Source organism: Oncorhynchus mykiss, chromosome 6, assembly GCF_057628025.1.
Source record: "Oncorhynchus mykiss isolate SJ-2025 chromosome 6, ASM5762802v1, whole genome shotgun sequence".
Taxonomy (NCBI): Eukaryota; Metazoa; Chordata; class Actinopteri; order Salmoniformes; family Salmonidae; genus Oncorhynchus; species Oncorhynchus mykiss.
In genome coordinates, this window is record NC_143027.1 from 17,109,845 (window position 1) to 17,131,306 (window position 21,462).

Here is a 21,462-nt window from a genome sequence, read left to right on the forward strand (position 1 = left end):
AGTTTCACTCCGTAGATGAATTATTAAGCAGTTAGATGTAAGAACAAGTCTTGTCTTGTAACTGTCTGGCAGACTGCACCCTACAATGCTGCCAATTGACATTGTTCTGCATCTTTTTTAAGCAACTCTACTGCCTTTGTTCAGCACCAATTGGTACATTTTAAAATACTCTGATCTTGTAGATTATTTAGGGTTAGGAAAATATTTGTGAATTTTTTATTTTATTTTAACAAGTTAGGAGAGCCTTTTAAAACATTCAGTTCTTCAACCCGCGGTAATGTTGGAAGATTAGTGTACATAGAATTATAATAGGTTGAATAGTGTACAATAGTAGGCTATACCCTTGTCTATTACCTGCACTAGCCATCGAACTGTGTGACAACACAGCCAAGTATTGTGCCATCAAACTGTTGCAGCTTGGTCTGCGCTCCGCTAAATAACAATTTAATTAGCCCACATGTCTTTTAAAAAAATATATATACTACTGTTCAAAAGTTTGGGGTCACTGTTTTTGAAAGAAAATAAAAAATGTTGGTCCATTTAAAATAACATCAAATTGATCAGAAATACATTGTAGACATTGTTGATGTTGTAAATGACTATTGTAGCTGGAAACGGCAGATTTTTAATGAAATATTTACATAGGCGTACATAGAGAGGCCAATAATCAGCAAACATCACTCCTGTGTTCCAATGGCATGTTGTGTTAGTTTGAGAAACAGACGCCTCACATGTCCTCACCTGGCAGCTTCATGAAATAATACCCACAAAACAGCAGTCTCAATGTCAACAATGAAGAGACGACTCCCGGATGCTGGCCGCCTAGGCAGAGTGGCAAAGAAAAAGCCATATCTCAGACTGGCCAATAAAAAGAAATGATTAAGATGGGAAAGATTAAAATGGGATTAAGATGGGCCTAGAAAGCCAGCATCCCAGAGTCGCATCTTCACTGTTGACGTTGAGACGGGTGTTTTGCGGGTACTATTTAATGAAGTTGCCAGTTGTGGACTTGTGAGGCATCTGTTTCTCAAACTAGATACTCTAATGTACTTGACTTCTTGCTCAGTTGTGCACCGGGGCCTCCCACTTTTCTATTCTGGTTAGGGCCAGTTTGTGCTGTTCTGTGAAGGGTGTAGTACACAGCGTTGTACGAGGTCTTCAGTTTCTTGACAGTTTCTCGCATGGAATTGTCTTCATTTCTCAGAACAAGAATAGACTGACGAGTTTCAGAAGAAAGGTCTTTGTTTCTGGTCATTTGAGCCTGTAATCAAACCCACAAATGCCGATACTCAACTAGTCTAAGGAAGGCCAGTTTTATTGCTTCTTTAATCAGCAAAGCAGTTTTCAGCTGAGCTAACATAATTGCAAAATGGTTTTCTAATGATCAATTAGCCTTTTAAAATGATAAACTTGGATTAGCTAACACAACGTGCCATTGGAACACAGGAGTGATGTTTGCTGATTATTGGCCTCTCTATGTACGCCTATGTGGATATTCCATAACAAAAATGATACCCTTTCCAGCTACAATAATCATTTACAACATTAACAATGTCTACACAGTATTTCTGATCAATTCAATGTTATTTTAATGGGCAAAAAAAATAGTTTTTCTTTCACAAACAAGGACATTTCTTAGTGACCCAAACTTTTGAACGGTAGTGTATATTATCAACACCAATACGCCTGCGTAGAATGTCAGAGATGGCGGACCGGAGCTACGGTGCCCAAAATGGCAGATTTACCCCCTGCTCGCTTGCGCCTCCTTAAACCACCCTTCTGGTCAACAGGAGTAGATTGCTTTGGCCCCTTGATGATCAAGTTAGGTCGTCATGTGGAAAAGCGCTGGGGCATTCTATTCAAGTGTTTGACAACCAGATGTGTCCACCTGGACCTACTGGAGAGTTTGGATACTGAAGCCTTCCTCATGGCCCTACGGCGGTTTATCTTCCGACGGGGGAAACCCCACGAGATCCTGGCTGACAGAGGTACGAACTTCAAGGCAGGAGAAGCCAGGTTGGAGGAAGCATTCCAAGCCATGGAACCCAGCCTCCAGGACCAGCTGATGGACCAACAAATCTCATTCAAATGTAACCCTCCGGGCGCTCCTCATTTTGGAGGAACATGGGAGCGAGAGATCAAATCTGTAAAGACGGCCTTACGAGTCGTCCTGGGGGATCAAACTGTCACTGAAACTGTCTTGCGGACCGTCCTGATAGAGGTGGAAGGGATTCTGAACTCCAAACCCTTGGGATATCTCTCTGCAGACATCGCTGACCCCGTTCCGGTTACACCGAATATGCTCTTGATGGGACGCCGAGATGCGTCACTTCCTCAAGCCATGTATGCTGATACCAACCTCGTAGGCAGACGCCGGTGGCGACACATCCAAATCTTAGCTGACCATTTTTGGGCCCGATTCATTCGGGATTACCTACAGTGCCTTGCGAAAGTATTCGGCCCCCTTGAACTTTGCAACCTTTTGCCACATTTCAGGCTTTGAACATAAAGATATAAAACTGTATTTTTTTGTGAAGAATCAACAACAAGTGGGACACAATCATGAAGTGGAACGACATTTATTGGATATTTCAAACTTTTTTTAATAAATCAAAAACTGAAAAATTGGGCGTGCAAAATTATTCAGCCCCCTTAAGTTAATACTTTGTAGCGCCACCTTTTGCTGCGATTACAGCTGTAAGTCGCTTGGGGTATGTCTCTATCAGTTTTGCACATTGAGAGTCTGACATTTTTTCCCATTCCTCCTTGCAAAACAGCTCGAGCTCAGTGAGGTTGGATGGAGAGCATTTGTGAACAGCAGTTTTCAGTTCTTTCCACAGATTCTCGATTGGATTCAGGTCTGGACTTTGACTTGGCCATTCTAACACCTGGATATGTTTATTTTTGAACCATTCCATTGTAGATTTTGCTTTATGTTTTGGATCATTGTCTTGTTGGAAGACAAATCTCCGTCCCAGTCTCAGGTCTTTTGCAGACTCCATCAGGTTTTCTTCCAGAATGGTCCTGTATTTGGCTCCATCCATCTTCCCATCAATTTTAACCATCTTCCCTGTCCCTGCTGAAGAAAAGCAGGCCCAAACCATGATGCTGCCACCACCATGTTTGACAGTGGGGATGGTGTGTTCAGCTGTGTTGCTTTTATGCCAAACATAACATTTTGCATTGTTGCCAAAAAGTTAAATTTTGGTTTCATCTGACCAGAGCACCTTCTTCCACATGTTTGGTGTGTCTCCCAGGTGGCTTGTGGCAAACTTTAAACAACACTTTTTATGGATATCTTTAAGAAATGTCTTTCTTCTTGCCACTCTTCCATAAAGGCCAGATTTGTGCAATATACGACTGATTGTTGTCCTATGGACAGAGTCTCCCACCTCAGCTGTAGATCTCTGCTGTTCATCCAGAGTGATCATGGGCCTCTTGGCTGCATCTCTGATCAGTCTTCTCCTTGTATGAGCTGAAAGTTTAGAGGGACGGCCAGGTCTTGGTAGATTTGCAGTGGTCTGATACTCCTTCCATTTCAATATTATCGCTTGCACAGTGCTCCTTGGGATGTTTAAAGCTTGGGAAATATTTTTGTATCCAAATACAGCTTCAAACTTCTTCACAACAGTATCTCGGACCTGCCTGGTGTGTTCCTTGTTCTTCATGATGCTCTCTGCGCTTTTAACGGACCTCTGAGACTATCACAGTGCAGGTGCATTTATACGGAGACTTGATTACACACAGGTGGATTGTATTTATCATCATTAGTCATTTAGGTCAACATTGGATCATTCAGAGATCCTCACTGAACTTCTGGAGAGTTTGCTGCACTGAAAGTAAAGGGGCTGAATAATTTTGCACGCCCAATTTTTCAGTTTTTGATTTGTTAAAAAAGTTTGAAATATCCAATAAATGTCGTTCCACTTCATGATTGTGTCCCACTTGTTGTTGTTTCTTCACAAAAAAATACAGTTTTATATCTTTATGTTTGAAGCCTGAAATGTGGCAAAAGGTCAAGGGGGCCAAATACTTTCGCAAGGCACTGTACCAAGTCTACAGCAAGGAGAGAAATGGCCAGCCTGGAAACTGGCCAAGTAGTAATGATGGTGGACCCTCAGCTGCCTCGAGCCTCCTGGCCGGTGGGCCGTATATTTAAGACCATGCCTGGGACCGATGGTCGTGTTAGATCAGTGGAGATCCAGGTGAAGAACCGGACATATATCCGGCCATTTGCCCGACTAATTCCTCTCCCTGAGATGACAGAGGACGGGGAGCAATGAGCCTTTTTTGAGGAGTGTGGAATTTAACAAATTTCCGGGGTGGCTGTAGAAAAGGCCCATGGAGTTGGTGGAATACTCCTTTAATTCATTGCCATTTACTCAGCTGGGCCAGGGGCGCTTTAATTAGGTCAGGTGGAAATGTCCGACAGATCTCAACTCCATAAAAGGAGGAAATTGCCATCTTCTGATCTCGCTTCTTTCCTTAACTCCATCTGAACCAGAAGTTCTGTGCGTCCCTGAATCCACGTAAGTCCACCGACTATGTTACCTTTCATCTGAATTATCTGTGACGATCGGGAGAGTGGGCCATTCAGTTACTGTTAATAGTTATTACAGCGGAGCGCGGCTTGGAGCGCAGCTTCAAACATATTGTGTAATGTGAATTGTCAATGATCACGGCCCTACGGATCCTCATAGGCCAATTATGCAATCAATATGGTTCATATGAAATTAATTAATTATATGTACACATGAAGCCAGTGAAATGAGAAACGTCATTGTTTGCTAACTGATTGACTTTGATAATGGGGATTATAGATTGTATAACCATTCACTGTTTGTATTCTTTCATGATTTATGATAAATAGTTACGAGCCTAAATGACTCGCGGATGATTACTATTGACTTAATGAACTGAACTGTTGAACTCCCTAACTTATGTTAATAATGAATGATCTGATTTGATCTTTGATTATGAATTTGATTGGATACATGTTATTTGTTTCCTTTGTGATGCAGCACAGACTACTCAGTAAATATACCACTTTAGGGTTAAAGGAATTCCTGCCTCAGTCTCATCCATTCCTCTGTCACCTGACACGTGACCACCTGTTCACCTTCACTGTCAGTCATCCTACCTGTCCAGCTACCCACACAGATTCCACTAATCTTTCAGTTACTAATGATCCTCAGCAACAACCAGCTGAAGGGAACTAACAGTAAATTGACAGTTGAATGTATGTGGTTATTAGTCCTACTGAGGGTCAATACTGATAGTTGCTAATATTTAACATGATAGAAAAGAGGTGGGTTGGCCGATAAATAAGACATTCGAGACTGCCCCTCCCTGCAAGTTAAAAGGCTCTACAATTTAAATTCTGCATAATGGCACAGCATTTCATAAACTTTACTGTGGAAAAGTCATGTTAATATGCTTCAGTTTGCTGCCATATGACTGGTTTCACATTTGTCTCCAGCTATTATAAGGTAGAATTGATCAAAAACAACGGTCATTTATATTTACAATTCCCTTATCCAAACTGATTACTCATTTACCTAGCTCGTATCAAGTTGTAAGTTATAGTGCATGGAGAATGCTGTTATTTCTATCGGAAAAAAGAGAGTATATACTTTGTCCACTTTTACTTGAAACCAGCAGGTTTGCTCTACTTCATTCAGGGTTTCATCTCGGGTAAAGGTAGTGGAGTTGTTAGGGAATTAACTCAAGGTCAGAACAAGGCATATCTGTAGACACACCCCCATCACACAATCTATTCTATCTCCACCCCAAAAGAAAAGCGGGTAAATCGCATTATATTAACAAGGAATAAAACAATTTCATACATTTTAGAATAAGGCTGTAACCTAACAATGTTTAAAAAGTGAAGGGTTCTGAATACCTGTGGATTACTGAAGAAAACGCACAAACAAAACTGAGGCTTTTGGATATAAAAACACTTTATCGAACAAAAGGAACATTTATTGAGTAAATTAATGTATTCTGAGTGCAACCATATGAAGATCATCAAAGGTAAGGGATTCATTGTATCTCTATTTCTGACTTGTGTAACTCTTCTACTTGGCTGGTTACTGTTTGTAATGATTTGTCTGCTGGGCTATGTTCTCAAATAATCGTAAGGCATGCTTTCGCCGTAAAGCATTTAAAAAAATCTGACACCGTGGTTGGATTCACAAGAAGTTCATCTTTAAACCAGGGCGGCCTGCCGGGGCGGCAGGGTAGCCTAGTGGTTAGAGCGTTGGACTAGTAACCGGAAGGTTGCAAGTTCCAACCCCCGAGCTGACAAGGTACAAATCTGTCATTCTGCCCCTGCCCACTGTTCCTAGGCCGTCATTGAAAATAAGAATTTGTTCTTAACTGCCTTGCCTAGTTAAATTAAGGTAAAATAATTAAAAATTCTGAATTTTTATAATGAGTATTTCTGTATTTGAATTTGGCGCTCTGCAATCTCACTTGTAGTTGGCCAGTTGGGATGCTAGCATCCCACATACCCTGAGGTTCATCTACACACAATACCCCATGACGACAAAACAATAACTTTTTTTTTGTGATAGTTTATATGAAACAAAATAACAGACATCACATTTACATAAGTATTCAGACCCTTTACTCAGTACTCTGTTGAAGCACCTTTAGCAGTGATTACATCGTCTTTAGGTGCCTTTTGGCAAACTCCAAGCGGGCTGTCATGTGCCATTACTGAGGACTTGCTTCGGTCTGGCCACTCTACCATAAAGGCCTATTTGGTGGAGGGCTGCAGAGAAGGTTGTCCTTCTGGAATGTTCTCCCATCTCCTAAGAGGAGCTCTGTCAGAGTGACCATCGGGTTCTTGGTCATCTCCCTGACCGAGTCCCTTCTCCCTGGATTGCTCAGTTTGGTCGGACGGCCAGCACTAGGAAGAGTCTTGGTGGTTCCAAACTTCTTCCATTTAAGAATGAAAGAAGCCACTGTGACAGAATCCTGTCTCGGAGCTCTACGGACAATTTCTTCGACCTCATGGCTTGGTTTGCTCTGACATGCACTGTCAACTGTGGGACCTTATGTAGACAGGTGTGTGCCTTTCGAAGTTATGTCCATTCAATTGAATTTACCAAAGGGGGACTCCAAGTTATAGAAACATCTCAAGGATGATCAATGGAAACAGGATGCACCTGAGCTCAATTTCGAGTCTCATATAAATAAGCTATTTCTGTTTATTTTTTTATACATTTGCAAAAATGTATAAAAACCTGTTTTCAGTTTGTCATTATGGGGTATCGTGTGTAGATTGTTGAATATATTGTTTTATTTAATCAATTTTAGAACAAGGCTGTAACCTAACAAAATGTAGAAAAAGTCAAGGGTGTCTGAATACTTTCCAAAGGCACTGTTTTGTAGTTTGAAACATTTGCTATTTTTTTCTAAGGGTAAAAATGTACTCTGTCATCCTCCAGGTATGTGGACGACGTGATATCTAGGATCGGCAGGATGTTTCCAGACATGTCGATTGAACTCTTCCGACCCAACGGGACGTCAGCAGTACTTCTGGTAAGATTCCTCCTCACCACCGGGAATACAACACTCCTCTGGTCCAAAACTGCTTCTCACACATTCAACATCTGACCAATTATTCAAGTTTGGAAGGCCACTCCCAATATAAATATATAAAAATGCTGACCAAGATGATATTTGCATGGTGTCAGCAATATCCACAAAAGAACATGCAAGCTATGCACCTTGTCCTCAGTTTTTTCCTTCATCGGATACCAGGATGAGTGCAGCTTCCTGTCCATGACTGCTGTCCAAAAATACAGAACCAAGGAGCTATTATGGTGTGTGTATTCTGTGACAAGATATCCATGATAGAGGGACACTGCTTAAGTTCCTTGACTAATGATTATGTGCAGTTGAAAGGGTACTGCACATCTCACTGTTCATGCAAGAGGTAAATTATAGAGAAACATCTTCAGTCCTCCTACCAACACTAGGTTCTCCCCAGCTCTGCTTTTGCTCTGAGTTTTATTTATATGATGTGCTTAAGCATTCGAAGAAGAGTTGAGCTGTTAAATATTAATACTACCTGTAATTATTAACATGGTTCCCTGGGATGTGTAGTGGAGCTCTGCTCTACAGCAGCATACATACTGCTGAACGGCACAGCTACTGTTCTTTACCGTCTCTTACCACAAAAAGGACCCTACAAAGTCAGTGCCCCTGACTTAGTGATGTGAGGAATAGCACTCTGGTCAGTCTTGCTATTTTAATCATGACCGCCAGGTCGTCAGCACTCAGCACTTTGGCCTTCCCTTTAAGTATTTTTGTATTTTATTACAGATCCCCATTAGCTGTTGCCAAGGCTACTCTTCCTGGGGTCCAAACAAGATTAATGCAATTGCATACAAAATGAAACAGTAGATCACACAACACATTATTACACACTACTCTACCACAACATATCTACAATACAACACATTATTACACACTACTCTACCACAACATATCTACAATACAACACATTATTACACATTACTCTACCACAACATATCTACAATACAACACATTATTACACACTACTCTACCACAACATATCTACAATACAACACATTATTACACATTACTCTACCACAGCATATCTACAATACAACACATTATTACACACTACTCAACCACAGCATCTCTACAATACAACACATTATTACACACTACTCTACCACAACATATCTACAATACAACACATTATTACATAATACTCTACCACAACATATCTACAATACAACACATTATTACACACTACTCTACCACAACATATCTGTATCTACAATACAAATCCATAATACAGTAATATAACAATATTACAATGTAAGTGTGTGTAGAGTGCGTGTGTTAGCGTGTCTTCACAGTCCGCGCTGTTTTCCTTATGAGGTGTAGTTTTCTTTTTTCTTTTTTTTCTCGCATTAGTTACAGTGCCTTCAGAAATTAAGAAAAAATGACAAGCCGAAATGTCAATAAGTATTCAACCCCATTTATGGCAAGCCTAAATAAATTCAAGAGTAAAAATGTGCTTAATAAGTTGCAAGGACTCACTCAGTGTGCAATAATAGTGTTTAACATAATTTTTTAATCACTACCTCAACTCTGTACCCCACACACACACAATTATCTGTAAGGTCCCTCAGTTGAGCAGTGAATTTCAAACACAGATTCAACCACAAAGACCAGGGAGGTTTTCCAATGCCTCGCAAAGAAGGGCACCTTTTGATAGAGATTGAAACATGTAAACAAAGAAGACCTTGAATATCCCTTTGAGCATGATGAAGTTATTAATGACTCTTTGGATGGTGTATCAGTACACCCAGTCACTACAAAGATACAAGCGTCCTTTCTAACTCATTTGCTGGAGAGGAAGGAAAACGCTCAGGGATTTCTCAGTGAGGCCAATGACGACTTTAAAATATTTACAGCGTTTAATGGCTGCGATAGGAGAACTGAGGATGGATCAACAAAATTGTAGTTATTCTACAAGACTAACCTAATTGACAGACTGAAAAGAAGGGAGCCTGTGCAGAATAAACATATTCCAAAAGATGCATCCTGTTTGTAGCACATTTACTAAAGTAACACTGCAAAAAATGCAGGAAATTTTAGGTCTTTTGTGTGAAAATGTTGTGTAACTTCCGGTGCGCATTTACAGTGAACACTGAGGCTATACCCTTACAGTTTTAGACAGTAGCCTTGTGGCCAATGTTCCCTCAAAAAAATATCAACAGTGAGCAAATTTCAGGTCTGCTGAGCTCAAACTTGAATATTGTGTGGAGTACAGGCTGAGTCGTGCGCAATGTAATATTTTGTTTCGGTATTTTGCATTGAAAGTGGCAAATATGCCTAGACACTTTTACCCCTACCAACATGTACATACTGTGTTACTTCAATTACCTCAACTACCGCGTACCACTGCACATTGACTCGGTACTGGTACTGGTACTCCTTGTATATAGGCTTTTTTTTTTTATTGTTACTATTTCATTGGAAAGTCTACATCTGTTGTTTTCGGGGCATCCAACAATACAGTGTGTTGCAGCGATTTTACTTATTGTGGTTGACGTGTATAGTGTTAAGTCATCAGCATACAGACACACAGGCTTTACTCAGTGCCAGTGGCAGGTCATAAGTAAACATTTAAAAAAGTAAGGGGCCTAGACAGCTGGCCTGGGTAATGCATGACTCTACCTGGATTATGTTGGAGAGGATTCCATTAAAGAACCCCTTCTGTGTTCTGTTGGACAGGTAACTCTCCATCCACGATATAGCAGGGAATATTTAACCATAACACATGAAGTACTTTTTTCCAGCAGCACATTTTGATCGATAATATCAAAAGCTACACTGACGTGTAACAAGACAGCTCCCACAATTTTCTTATTATCCATTTCTTTTAGCGAATCATCAGTCATTTGTGTAAGTGCCGTACATGTTTAGTGCCCTTCCCTATAAGCATGCTGAAAGTCTGTCAATTTGTTTACCGTGAAATACACTGAACAAAAATATAAACACAACATTTAAAGAGTTGGTGCCATGTTTCATGAGCTGAAATTATAGATCCCAGACATGTCCCATATGCACAACAGCTTATTTCGCTCAAATGTTGTGCACAAGTTAGTTTACATCCATTAGTGAGCATTTCTCCTTTGCCAAGATAATCCATCCACCTGACAGGTGTGGCATATCAAGAAGCTTAGTAAACAGCATGATCAGCACACAGGTGCACCTTGTGCTGGGGACAATAAAAGGCCACTCTAAAATGTGCAGTTTTGTTACACAACACAATGCCATAGATTTGTCACATGTTATAGGAGTGTGCAATTGGCATGCTAACTGCAGGAATGTCCACGAGCTGTTGCCAGATAATTTAATGTTCATGTTTCTACTATAAACTGCCTCCAACGTCGTTTTAGAGAATTTGGCAGTACGTCCAACCGGCCTCACAATCCTAGACCAAGTGTAACCACGCCAGCCCAGGACCTCCACATCCGGCTTCTTCACCTGCCAAATCGTCTGAGACCAGCCACCCAGACAGTTGATGCAACTGTGGGTTTGCCCAACCAAATAATTTCTGCACAAACTGTCAAACCGTCTCAGGGAAGCTCATCTGCTTGACCGTTGTCCTCACCAGGGTCTTGACCTAACTGCAGTTCAGCATTGTAACCATCTTCAGTGGGAAAATGCTCACCTTCACTGGCCACTGGCATGCTGGAGAAGTGTGCTCTTCACTGATGAATCCTGGTTTCAGCTGTACCGGGCAGATGGCAGACATGGTGTTGTCTGGGCGAGTAGTTTGCTGAGGTCAATGTTGTGAACAGTGTGATGGGGTTATGTTATGGGCAGGCATAAGCTATGGCAATTTGAATGCACAGAGATCCTGAGGCCCATTGACATGCCATACATTCACTGCCATCACCTTATGTTTCAGCATGATAATGCGCAGCCCACTGTCTCCAGGATCTGTACACAATTCCTGGAATCTGAAACTGTCGCAGTTCTTCCATGGCCTGCATACTCACCAGATATGCCGTTGAGCAGGTTTGGGATGCTCTGGATTGGCGTGTACGACAGCGCGTTTCAGTTCCCACCAACTTCCAGCAACCACTCACAGCCATTGAAGAGGAATGGGACAACATTCCACAGGCCACAATCAACAGCCTGGTCAACTACGCAATGGAGATGTCACGCTGCATGAGGCTAATGGTGATCACACCAGAAACTGACTGGCCCCTACATTTTTTTAAAAGGTTTTTGTGGCCAACAGATGCATACCTGTATTCTCAGTCGTGTGAAATCCATAGATTAGGGCCTAATTTATTTATTTAAATTGACTGATTTCCTTATATGAACAGTAACAGTAAAATCTTTGAAGTTGTTGCATGTTGCGGTTATATTTTTGTTCAGTGTAGCATTGTATCTAGCTGACCAGTGGCTTCATCCATTTGTCTGCGTCTTTGCTCAATGATGCTAAGATCCCTTCATGCGCCAGTACTGTGTCCAACTCTAATCCATTTGGTGTGCGAAGACAGAAATTAGAGGATAGAGAGGGTAAGAGAAGCAGAAAGAGAGTGGCTGACGGGAGAGAAAGAGACGGGAAGATTACAAATACGCCATCCAAATGATGTATATACAGTTGGGCAAAAAAGTATTTAGTCAGCCACCGATTGTGCAAGTTCTCACACTTAAAAAGATGAGAGAGGCCTGTAATTTTCATCACCGGTACACTTCAACTATGAAAGACAAAATGAGAAAAAAAATCCAGAAAATCACATTGTAGGATTTTTAATGAATTTATTTGCAAATTATGGTGGAAAATAAGTATTTGGTCACCTACAAACAAGCAAGATTTCTGGCTCTCACAGACCTGTAACTTCTTCTTTAAGAGGCTCCTCTGTCCTCCACTTGTTACCTGTATTAATGGCACCTGTTTGAACTTATCAGTATAGAAGACACCTGTCCACAACCTCAAACAGTCACACTCCAAACTCCACTATGGCCAAGACCAAAGAGCTGTCAAAGGACACCAGAAACAAAATTGTAGACCTGCACCAGGCTGGGAAGACTGAATCTGCAATAGGTAAGCAGCTTGGTTTGAAGAAATCAATTGTGGGAGCAATTATTAGGAAATGGAAGACATACAAGACCACTGATAATCTCCCTCGATCTGGGGCTCCGCGCAAGATCTCACCCCGTGGGGTCAAAATGATCACAAGAACGGTGAGCAAAAATCCTAGAACCACACGGGGGGACCTAGTGAATGACCTGCAGAGAGCTGGGACCGAAGTAACAAAGCCTACCATCAGTAACACACTATGCCGCCAGGGACTCAAATCCTGCAGTGCCAGACATGTCCCCCTGCTTAAGCCAGTACATGTCCAGGCCCGTCTGAAGTTTGCTAGAGAGCATTTGGATGATCCAGAAGAAGATTGGGAGAATGTCATATGGTCAGATGAAACTAAAATATAACTTTTTGGTGGTAACTCAATGCTGAGTTGCATCCAAAGAACACCATACCTACTGTGAAGCATGGGGGTGGAAACATCATGCTTTGGGGCTGTTTTTCTGCAAAGGGACCAGGACGACTGATCCGTGTAAAGGAAAGAATGAATGGGGCCATGTATCGTGAAATTTTGAGCAAGGGCATTGGGCATTGAAGATGAAACGTGGCTGGGTCTTTCAGCATGACAATGATCCCAAACACACCGCCCGGGCAACGAAGGAGTGGCTTCGTAAGAAGCATTTCAAGGTCCTGGAGTGGCCTAGCCAGTCTCCAGATCTCAACCTCATAGAAAATCTTTGGAGGGAGTTGAAAGTCTGTGTTGCCCAGCAACAGCCCCAAAACATCACTGCTCCAGAGGAGATCTGCATGGAGGAATGGGCCAAAATTCCAGCAACAGTGTGTTAAAACCTTGTGAAGACTTACAGAAAACGTTTGTCCTCTGTCATTGCCAACAAAGGGTATATAACAAAGTATTGAGAAACTTTTGTTATTGACCAAATACTTATTTTCCACCAGAATTTGCAAATAAATTCATTAAAAATCCTACACTGTGACCTTCTGGATTTTTTTTCTTCTAATTTTGTCTGTCATAGTTGAAGTGTACCTATGATGACAATTACAGGCCTCTCTCATCTTCTGACTAAATCCTTTTTTACCCCACTGTAAACCCTGGATTGCCAATATGCTGCCACCAGTCAGCCATATTGGCATTCCTCAGTAGGAACAGTCCTCCATAGGAATGAATGGAATTCAATGAAATTATTAAAGCACAAAATGTAAGAGGTTTTTGTTGTAGTGGGGACAGTAACATTAGAAGATTAAAACAAGTGTACTTTAAGGAACATTTTTGTATTTATTCTTCTTTTTAATGTTTAGTGCAAGATAATTTAATAGTATGCATTGTCTGTAATGATCATTGCAAAAACAATTCTAGACATAAATGCATTTCAAAAGCTTCCATAATTTGTTGTACAATTATGTGGAAGTGCCAAGATGGCGTCGCGGTTGCTTTAAAACAGCGCCCCCTTTCAGTCATCTAATGTATACATAAATCATGCTCCATCCCCACCAACAGGGGTTCACTGGCTCACAGATGGCCCAGTTGGCAGGCTAGCAGCCCAGCCAGATACAGTTCTACTCCCAGCCCTGTCCTCCATAGTACACCCAGGCCTCATTACCTCACCATCACCGTCACTGTCACAGCAGAGCTCGAAAGAACACAGTCATTTAAATACAAGCAACCCAAATGTCGGTTTCTTGCTCGTGGATTTGTTAATGGACTGTTAGTTTTGTAACAATCACTGTGTGTGTGTGTTTGGCCACTGTTAAAGTTAATAATTTGTCCATCTCTTAAAGTGGGTTTTAAGGGATGGACAATCATTTTTGCATCACCCCATCAGAATATAATGTACTTCATTGTACATTCAGATTTTTAAAGAGAGGTTAGCTTTCGAAAAGCCCAGAATGTACGAATTAACGATTTACAAAACTGAAGATCTTGCCTTTTGGTGTCGCGTGTCCTTGAAGGAATTTAGTGTAGAACATGACTGACAATTGGCAAGCGTGTGTTCTGCTAAGGGAAATCAATAGCATAGAGGAACAAAGTCTACCAGGCCACCATGGGTCTCGTCTGGTAACCTGTAATAGAAAATGAAAGGCCCTGCTTGTGCTGTGTTACTCGCTCTCTCCCTTTCTCTTTCTCTCCTCTCTCCCCATCCTCCCTTTCTTTCGTTTTCCCCTTCTCTCGCCCCCATTTTCTCTCTCTCTCGCCCCCATTTTCTCTCTCTCTCGCCCCCCTTTTCTCTCTCTCTCGCTCATTCATCAATTTTTTGACTACGCCCCTTCGTCAGTAATTGGTCAACAGTAGGGATTCTACAATAGTGTTGTCATTCAACAATAGACGACTCGTTTTCTTGGACATTTTGTCACTTGAGAAATATTACACCGAATATCTTAGTTGCAGTACCTTCAGAAAGTACCTTTTCCACATTTTGTTGTGTTACAGCCTGAATTAGAAATTGATTAAATGTAGATTTTCTGACACTCGCCTACACACAATATGGCTGTCCCCGACAACATCAACAAATGTTAGTCGACAGAGAGTTGTCTGTTCCATCGCCCAATCAATTGGTCGACATTTTATAATACAGTCAACTACATGTAGGCTACTGAGCTTGTTTGATGCTTTAAGCACTGCGACGACAAATGAAGACACAAATTACTAAAGAGGGGGAGCCAGAGATCAATATAGCCTAACCAGAAGAAAAAATCCTGTTCCCTACCCTCTTCCCCTTGCTTGCTGCTGCTGGCCTTCACAGATTCTGCCGTTAAGCTCCAGAAGGTGCGGGTAATGGGCTACACCATCAGTTGGCAACGTTTTCCTTTTGGTGTGCCATTTCTACTAAGTTATCGTACCATTTCTACTGACCTGCGTGCCAGTTATTTTAGGCGCAGTATTTGCAGCATACTGCATTTATGCTGTACTTTTTCTGTAGTTATAATGCAATTATACTGCACTCTGACTGCTGTCTTTTTTCGTGATGGAAATTCTACAAATCTAAAAGTAACTTCTGTTGCCATTGCCAATATTTAACAATAGCCTACATAAAGCCAACAAATAAAAACATTACAGCCCGCAAGTATAAAATATCCTGATTTTAAAATATCCTAATCATCACATTGGCTATGCGTGGCCAATCTGCAAGGAACTTGAAACATTGTATTAACTTGGTCTGGTGTGAAGCTTGTGCTAGCAAACTTACAACATTGTATAAAATATTCTGGGCCCTCAGTTTCCTGTGCCAGTGAGCTCCAGACAGAAAGTCACTGCTGTAGGCTGTTTACGCAAGGGATAAGAAGGTAGGCCTATTTTATGAAGTTTCCACCAGATCAGAGCTTGACATTTTTTCCACTTTCATGCTGTAGTAATCGAAAGCGAGAGAGCTGTAAAGATTACATTGAGGAACTATTGTCATTCTCAATGGATGTAAAAACAGACTTTGTTTACTTGCTGTTTGAGGTAAAGAAAAAAATTACTTTGAGAAGCTCCACAATGATGATGAGTTAAGACAATCAGAAATAGTATCAGATACCCAAATGGGCACATTTTATAGGGCTACATTTGCACGCAGGCCAGGTAGACTAGTACTACTTCTATATGCATACTAAAGTGCGTGTCCTTACTCAAGATTGACAGGAGCGCTCCGAACAGAAGACAATTAATAAATGTACAATTCGTAAATGGAATAGGAAAGAAATCACACGTTTTTCTGACAAGTGTAGTCTAGGTTGTGCGCTCTGCAAACGTGTCCACTCCTACAATGACAACTTTAAAACTGTAACATTAATATATTGAACGCATTAACATAATTACCTTAACAAAACAAACATTGTAGATTAGAAATGATGGGAAACAACGGTAAATGTACTACTGGTGATACTGGTGTGCCCTCCCCTCAGCCTACCAATGGATTAGTCCACTGACAGGCATGAATCAGACAGGTGTCTCAAGTGCCATAATTCCTTTAAATAAATGTGCCACTTCTCAACTAAAAAAAACCTTAGGCTGTTGGTCGACCATCAACAAAACAATTGACTAAATGTGGTCAGCCCTAACACTCAGTACCCCATAGTGTTAAAGTGGACTCATGTTTATCTTTACAAATTAACCTTTAACCTCAACAACATTCCTCTGAAAAGGCAGTTCAATTCAAAAATATTTTGGGAAAATATGTAACTTTCACACATTAACAAGTCCAATACAGCAAATGAAAGATAAACATCTTGTTAATCTACCCATCGTGTCCGATTTCAAAAATGCTTTACAGCTAAAGCACAACATATGATTATGTTAGATCGCCGCCAAGTCTGAAAAAAATTCCAGCCAAAGATAGGAGTCACAAAAAGCAGAAATATAGCTAAAATGAATTACTAACCTTTGATTTTCATCAGATGACACTCATAGGACATCATGTTACACAATAGATGTATGTTTTGTTCGATAATGTGCATATTTATATCCAAAAATCTCAGTTTACATTGGCGCCTTACGTGCAGTAATGTTTTGATTCCAAAATTGAAATCAATATTAGCGTGTTCAGCCCAGTAATCCATCTTCATGAGGCGCGAGCATTTCATCCAGACAAAAACTCAAAGTTCCGTTACAGTCCTTTAGAAACATGTCAAACGATGTATGTTTTTAACATAAAACATCAATAATGTTCCAACCGGAGAATTCCTTTGTCTTCAGAAAGAGCACTGGAACGCGAGGTAACTCTGTCGGTACCGTGCGTCATGAGGCCAAGGCTCTCTGCCAGACCACTGACTCAGAGGTCTCATGAGCCCCTCCTTTATAGTAGACGGTCAAAAGACTGTTGAATTCTAAGAAGCCCTAGGAAGTGCAACCTCATCCATATCTCAATGTGTACTCGGTAGGCCAATCTTTGAAAAACTACAAAACTCAGATGTCTCTTCCTGGTTGGATTTTTCTCAGGTTTTCGCCTGCCATAGGAGTTATGTTATACTCAGACATCATTCAAACAGTTTTAGAAACTTCAGAGTGTTTTCTATCCAATACTAATAATAATATGCATATATTAGCATGTGGGACAGAGTAGGAGGCAGTTCACTCTGGGCACGCTATTCATCCAAAAGTGAAAATGCTGCCCCCTATCCCATTAATAAACAATTAAAAGCTGAAATGTCTTGAGTCAATAAGTATTCAACCCCTTTATGACAAGCCTAAATAACTTTAGGAGTAAAAATGTGCTTAACAAGTCCCATAAGTTGCATGGACTATAATAGTATTTAGATAGCCAGTATGAGGGTTTGCACTTAGGTTAGAATGAAAGGCGGCCGGTACGTGGAGGAGAAAATATCTGTAGAGTTCAAAAAGTACTCGCACTCAAAACCATGAAAAGGAATAACCCAAGGAGTCCGAGATGATGTAAAAAATAATGTCATTAGTTAAATCCATGCTCGAAAGAATACATAAAGTGAAAGTGCAAGGTGCTGAATAAAATGAAAAGGGAACAGAGCATACGTTTCGGCCTTATGTCTTCATCTGTGCTGTAGAAACAAATTAACAACACAAGTACTTAAGACACACCTGCTGTGCGTAACAGGCGCAGGCAGATAGTTGATTAGAGACTGGCGAATCGGAAGTCAATGCATATTAACAAGGGATATATAGAAGAGTATCAAAAATTGACCATTCAAATGTCACATATAACTGGAAAGAGACAACAGTCTGGGCTATATAATATCAGAAGCAATAGATATGAAGTACTCAAGTAGGCGAAACATTTCTTTGTACAGCACTGTCGCAGGCATAAGGCCAAAACGTGTGCTCCGTTCCTATTTCATTTTGTTTAGCACCTTGCATTTTCACTTTTTTATAAATTTTGAGCATGGATTCAATTAATTCTATATTTTTTTTCCATTGCGGCCTCCTTGGGTAATTCCTTTTTCATGCTTTTGGGTGCGAGTACTTTTTGAATGATGTTCCAAAACACTAAAGTAAAACTGCAAAGAATGTGGCTACTTTGAATGCAAAGTATTATGTTTTGGGCAAAACCAACACAACACATCACTGAGTACCACTTCATATTTTCAAGAATGGTGGTGGCTGCATCATGTTATGGGAATGCTTGTCATCAGCAAGGACTAGGGAGTTTTTTAGGATGAAAAGAAACGGAATAGAGCTAAGCACATGCACAATCTTAAAGGGAAACCTGATTCAGTCTGCTTTCCAACAGACACTGGGAGACAAATTCACCTTTCAGCAGGACAATAATGTAAAACACAAGGCGAAATATATGCTGGAGCTGCTTACCAAGATGCCATTGAATGGTCCTGAGTGGCCTAGTTAAAGTTTTGACTTAAATCGGCTTGAAAATCTATGGCAAGATTTGAAAAAGTCTAGTAATGACCAACAATTGAGGTGCAAATCTCTTTAGACTTACCCAGAAATACTCACAGCTGTAATTGCTACCAAAGGTGATTCTAACCTGTATTGACTCAGGGGTATGAATACTGCATCTTGATAGTTATGTTTGATGATCCTAGTTGTTTGTTGCTTCTTTTGAAACATTTGAGAGGAGCAGGGGTGTGCTGTACATGAGGGTCATTCATTTAATTTTAAAGTGACCTTGTTGGGGTATCGATCTAAAAAATAAAAAAAATAAAAAATCCCACATCAAGGTGTGAACACCTGGGCCAAGGGGAGCTGGGCGGGCAGGCAGGCAGGCAGGCAGCGCTCCATGTGTGGAATATTGACCTGATATCCTCTGACTGGCTTAATTCTGAGGTGGAGAGACCCTCCAGGCGCTGAGGTCAGGACAGGGAGACCAACAAACATGGCCGTCATCAAAAGATATAGCCAGCCTCACCAAACCCTCAACAAGCAGGATCAGGTAGCAGACTGACTGGCAGCCAAGTGGGCAAATAAGTCCTGTTTTGGTGATGAAATAAATCAGTGATCCCTCCCACTGTTTTTTTAAAACCAGTTCAAAGAAGAAACAGATTCACTGTCAGCAATTCACTCCCCCTTGTGTCACACAGCAGCATTGTTGGATTTAATTGACTTTTTCTTCAGACCAAATGATTAACTGTCAAGAGGAAAGGTTGTTGTATTTTCTACCATTTGTTGCCCAGAGCCACACAAACTCAAAAAACTTGACATCATTCCTTATGGTGACATATCAGTGGGCTAATAGTTTGGGATGTTAAATTATGAGCCATTACGTGTCTTTGACATGTTTGCTGTGAATAGGCTATATGATGTGAAAATGGCAGTGCATTTTATTGCGAGGCTGACTTCCCTCTTTCTCTCACTATCTTGTTCTGTTCTCCATCTCAACTTGTCAGATTAATTTTTTTCCTCTCGGGACCATGGAGGACGTCAGTCACATCCAGACCCACTTGTTGCTTGGAAACTGTTACTTTTTTTAATCGTGTCTCCAATTTGTTGTGTGCTCTGCTCTCTACAGTATGCGATCTGCTGCCCACTCTCTCGCTAAATAAAACGGCCCACCATCTGTGAGCCTATGCTGCAGCCACGGACAGAAATGCACTTTTCCTTTTCCTAATTAACCACACTAGGCCAGCTCATCGGGGTCCAAAGTGGACCTCTGTTCTGCCCACTGAGTCATACTTTTATTCTTGGTGTCAGGAGAGCACTTTGTAAACGTAGGAAGTATAGCTGCCTAGGTAGGGAGTCTGCTAGTCTCATTTGTATAATATGTAATAGTAGTGTGTCAGTCATTTCAAACACATTTTGAAACATTCAGAAAATATTAAGTAGAGAGTACCTGAGTGTAGAGAGAAGTCTTAGACTCTATGCTTGTGCTTATTGTAGTTAGATTATGTTGGACATATTCCCGTCAACATTTGTTCAGGAAGGAGACCCAGATCAATTCCTCATGTAAGAGTACGTGCACCTGTGCGTCTGTGTGTGAGCGCACTGCTTTCGTCTGTCCCATTTTTTTGGATAGACGGAGCCATTAGTTGATGTTTGTATTTTAGCGCCTCGTTCGTGTAGGTTATGTAGTACTTTGGAGCTCCACACACTCACTCTGTTTGGACCTCCACAGAGAGAAGGCATCATGGACTATAACAAGGTGATTCACAATCTGCTCCCACAAATGTATCAACTGAGGCTTTTAGGAATGACAAATTGTCTAAAGTAGAGCCCGGGTCTACATTCCAAGCCACATGTTCTATTGATACCGTTATATTCCTTTGAGACTGGAGAAATCTGCAGGTCTCAAATGAAAGATTACTTTATTACTTTAATATATTATATAACGTAAGTAGCCTAGTACTTAGCCTAGTACTTTATTTAAATATAGTTGATGTCAATCCGCCTTGGAAAAGAAAACCGAGAGGAATCCAATTGTTTACAGTACCGGTACAATCTCCAGTGCACACAGAAAGTATTCAGACAGCTTGACTTTTTCCTCATTTTGTTATGTTACAGCCTTATTCTAAAATTGATTTAATATTTTTCACCTCACCAATCTACGCACAATACCCCATAATGACAAAGCAAAAATGTTTTTTCAACTTTGCAAATGTATAAAATAAAAAAAAACGGAAATATCACATTTGCTTAAGTATTCAGACCCTTTACTCAGTACTTTGTTGAAGCACGTTTGGCAGTGATTACAGCCTCGAGTCTTGGTGTTGGGGTAAATGGGGCGGCAGGTAGCCTAGTGGTTAGAGCGTTGGAATAGTAAGTTGCAAGATCGAATCCCCGAGCTGACAAGGTACAAATCTGTCGTTCTGCCCCTGAACAAAGCAGTTAACCCACTGTTACTAGGCCATCGTTGAAAATAAGAATTTGTTCTTAACTGACTTGCGTAGTTAAAGGTTAAGGAAAAAAATGCATAAGGCATTCAGTTGTACAACTGACTAGGTATCCC

At 40.9% G+C, this 21,462-nt stretch overlaps 1 protein-coding gene across 2 annotated transcripts in view; it reads left to right on the forward strand.

Annotated features, from left to right (window-relative positions):
- The window catches only part of med27 (mediator complex subunit 27), a 90,926-nt gene that overhangs the window by 50,545 nt on the left and 18,919 nt on the right, over window positions 1–21,462 (forward strand). For both annotated transcript variants that reach the window (XM_021605362.3, XM_021605363.3), the window contains exon 4: window positions 7,455–7,548. In XM_021605362.3, coding sequence (XP_021461037.1) covers window positions 7,455–7,548 — 94 coding nt within the window. The remainder of the gene's footprint in view (window positions 1–7,454; window positions 7,549–21,462) is intronic.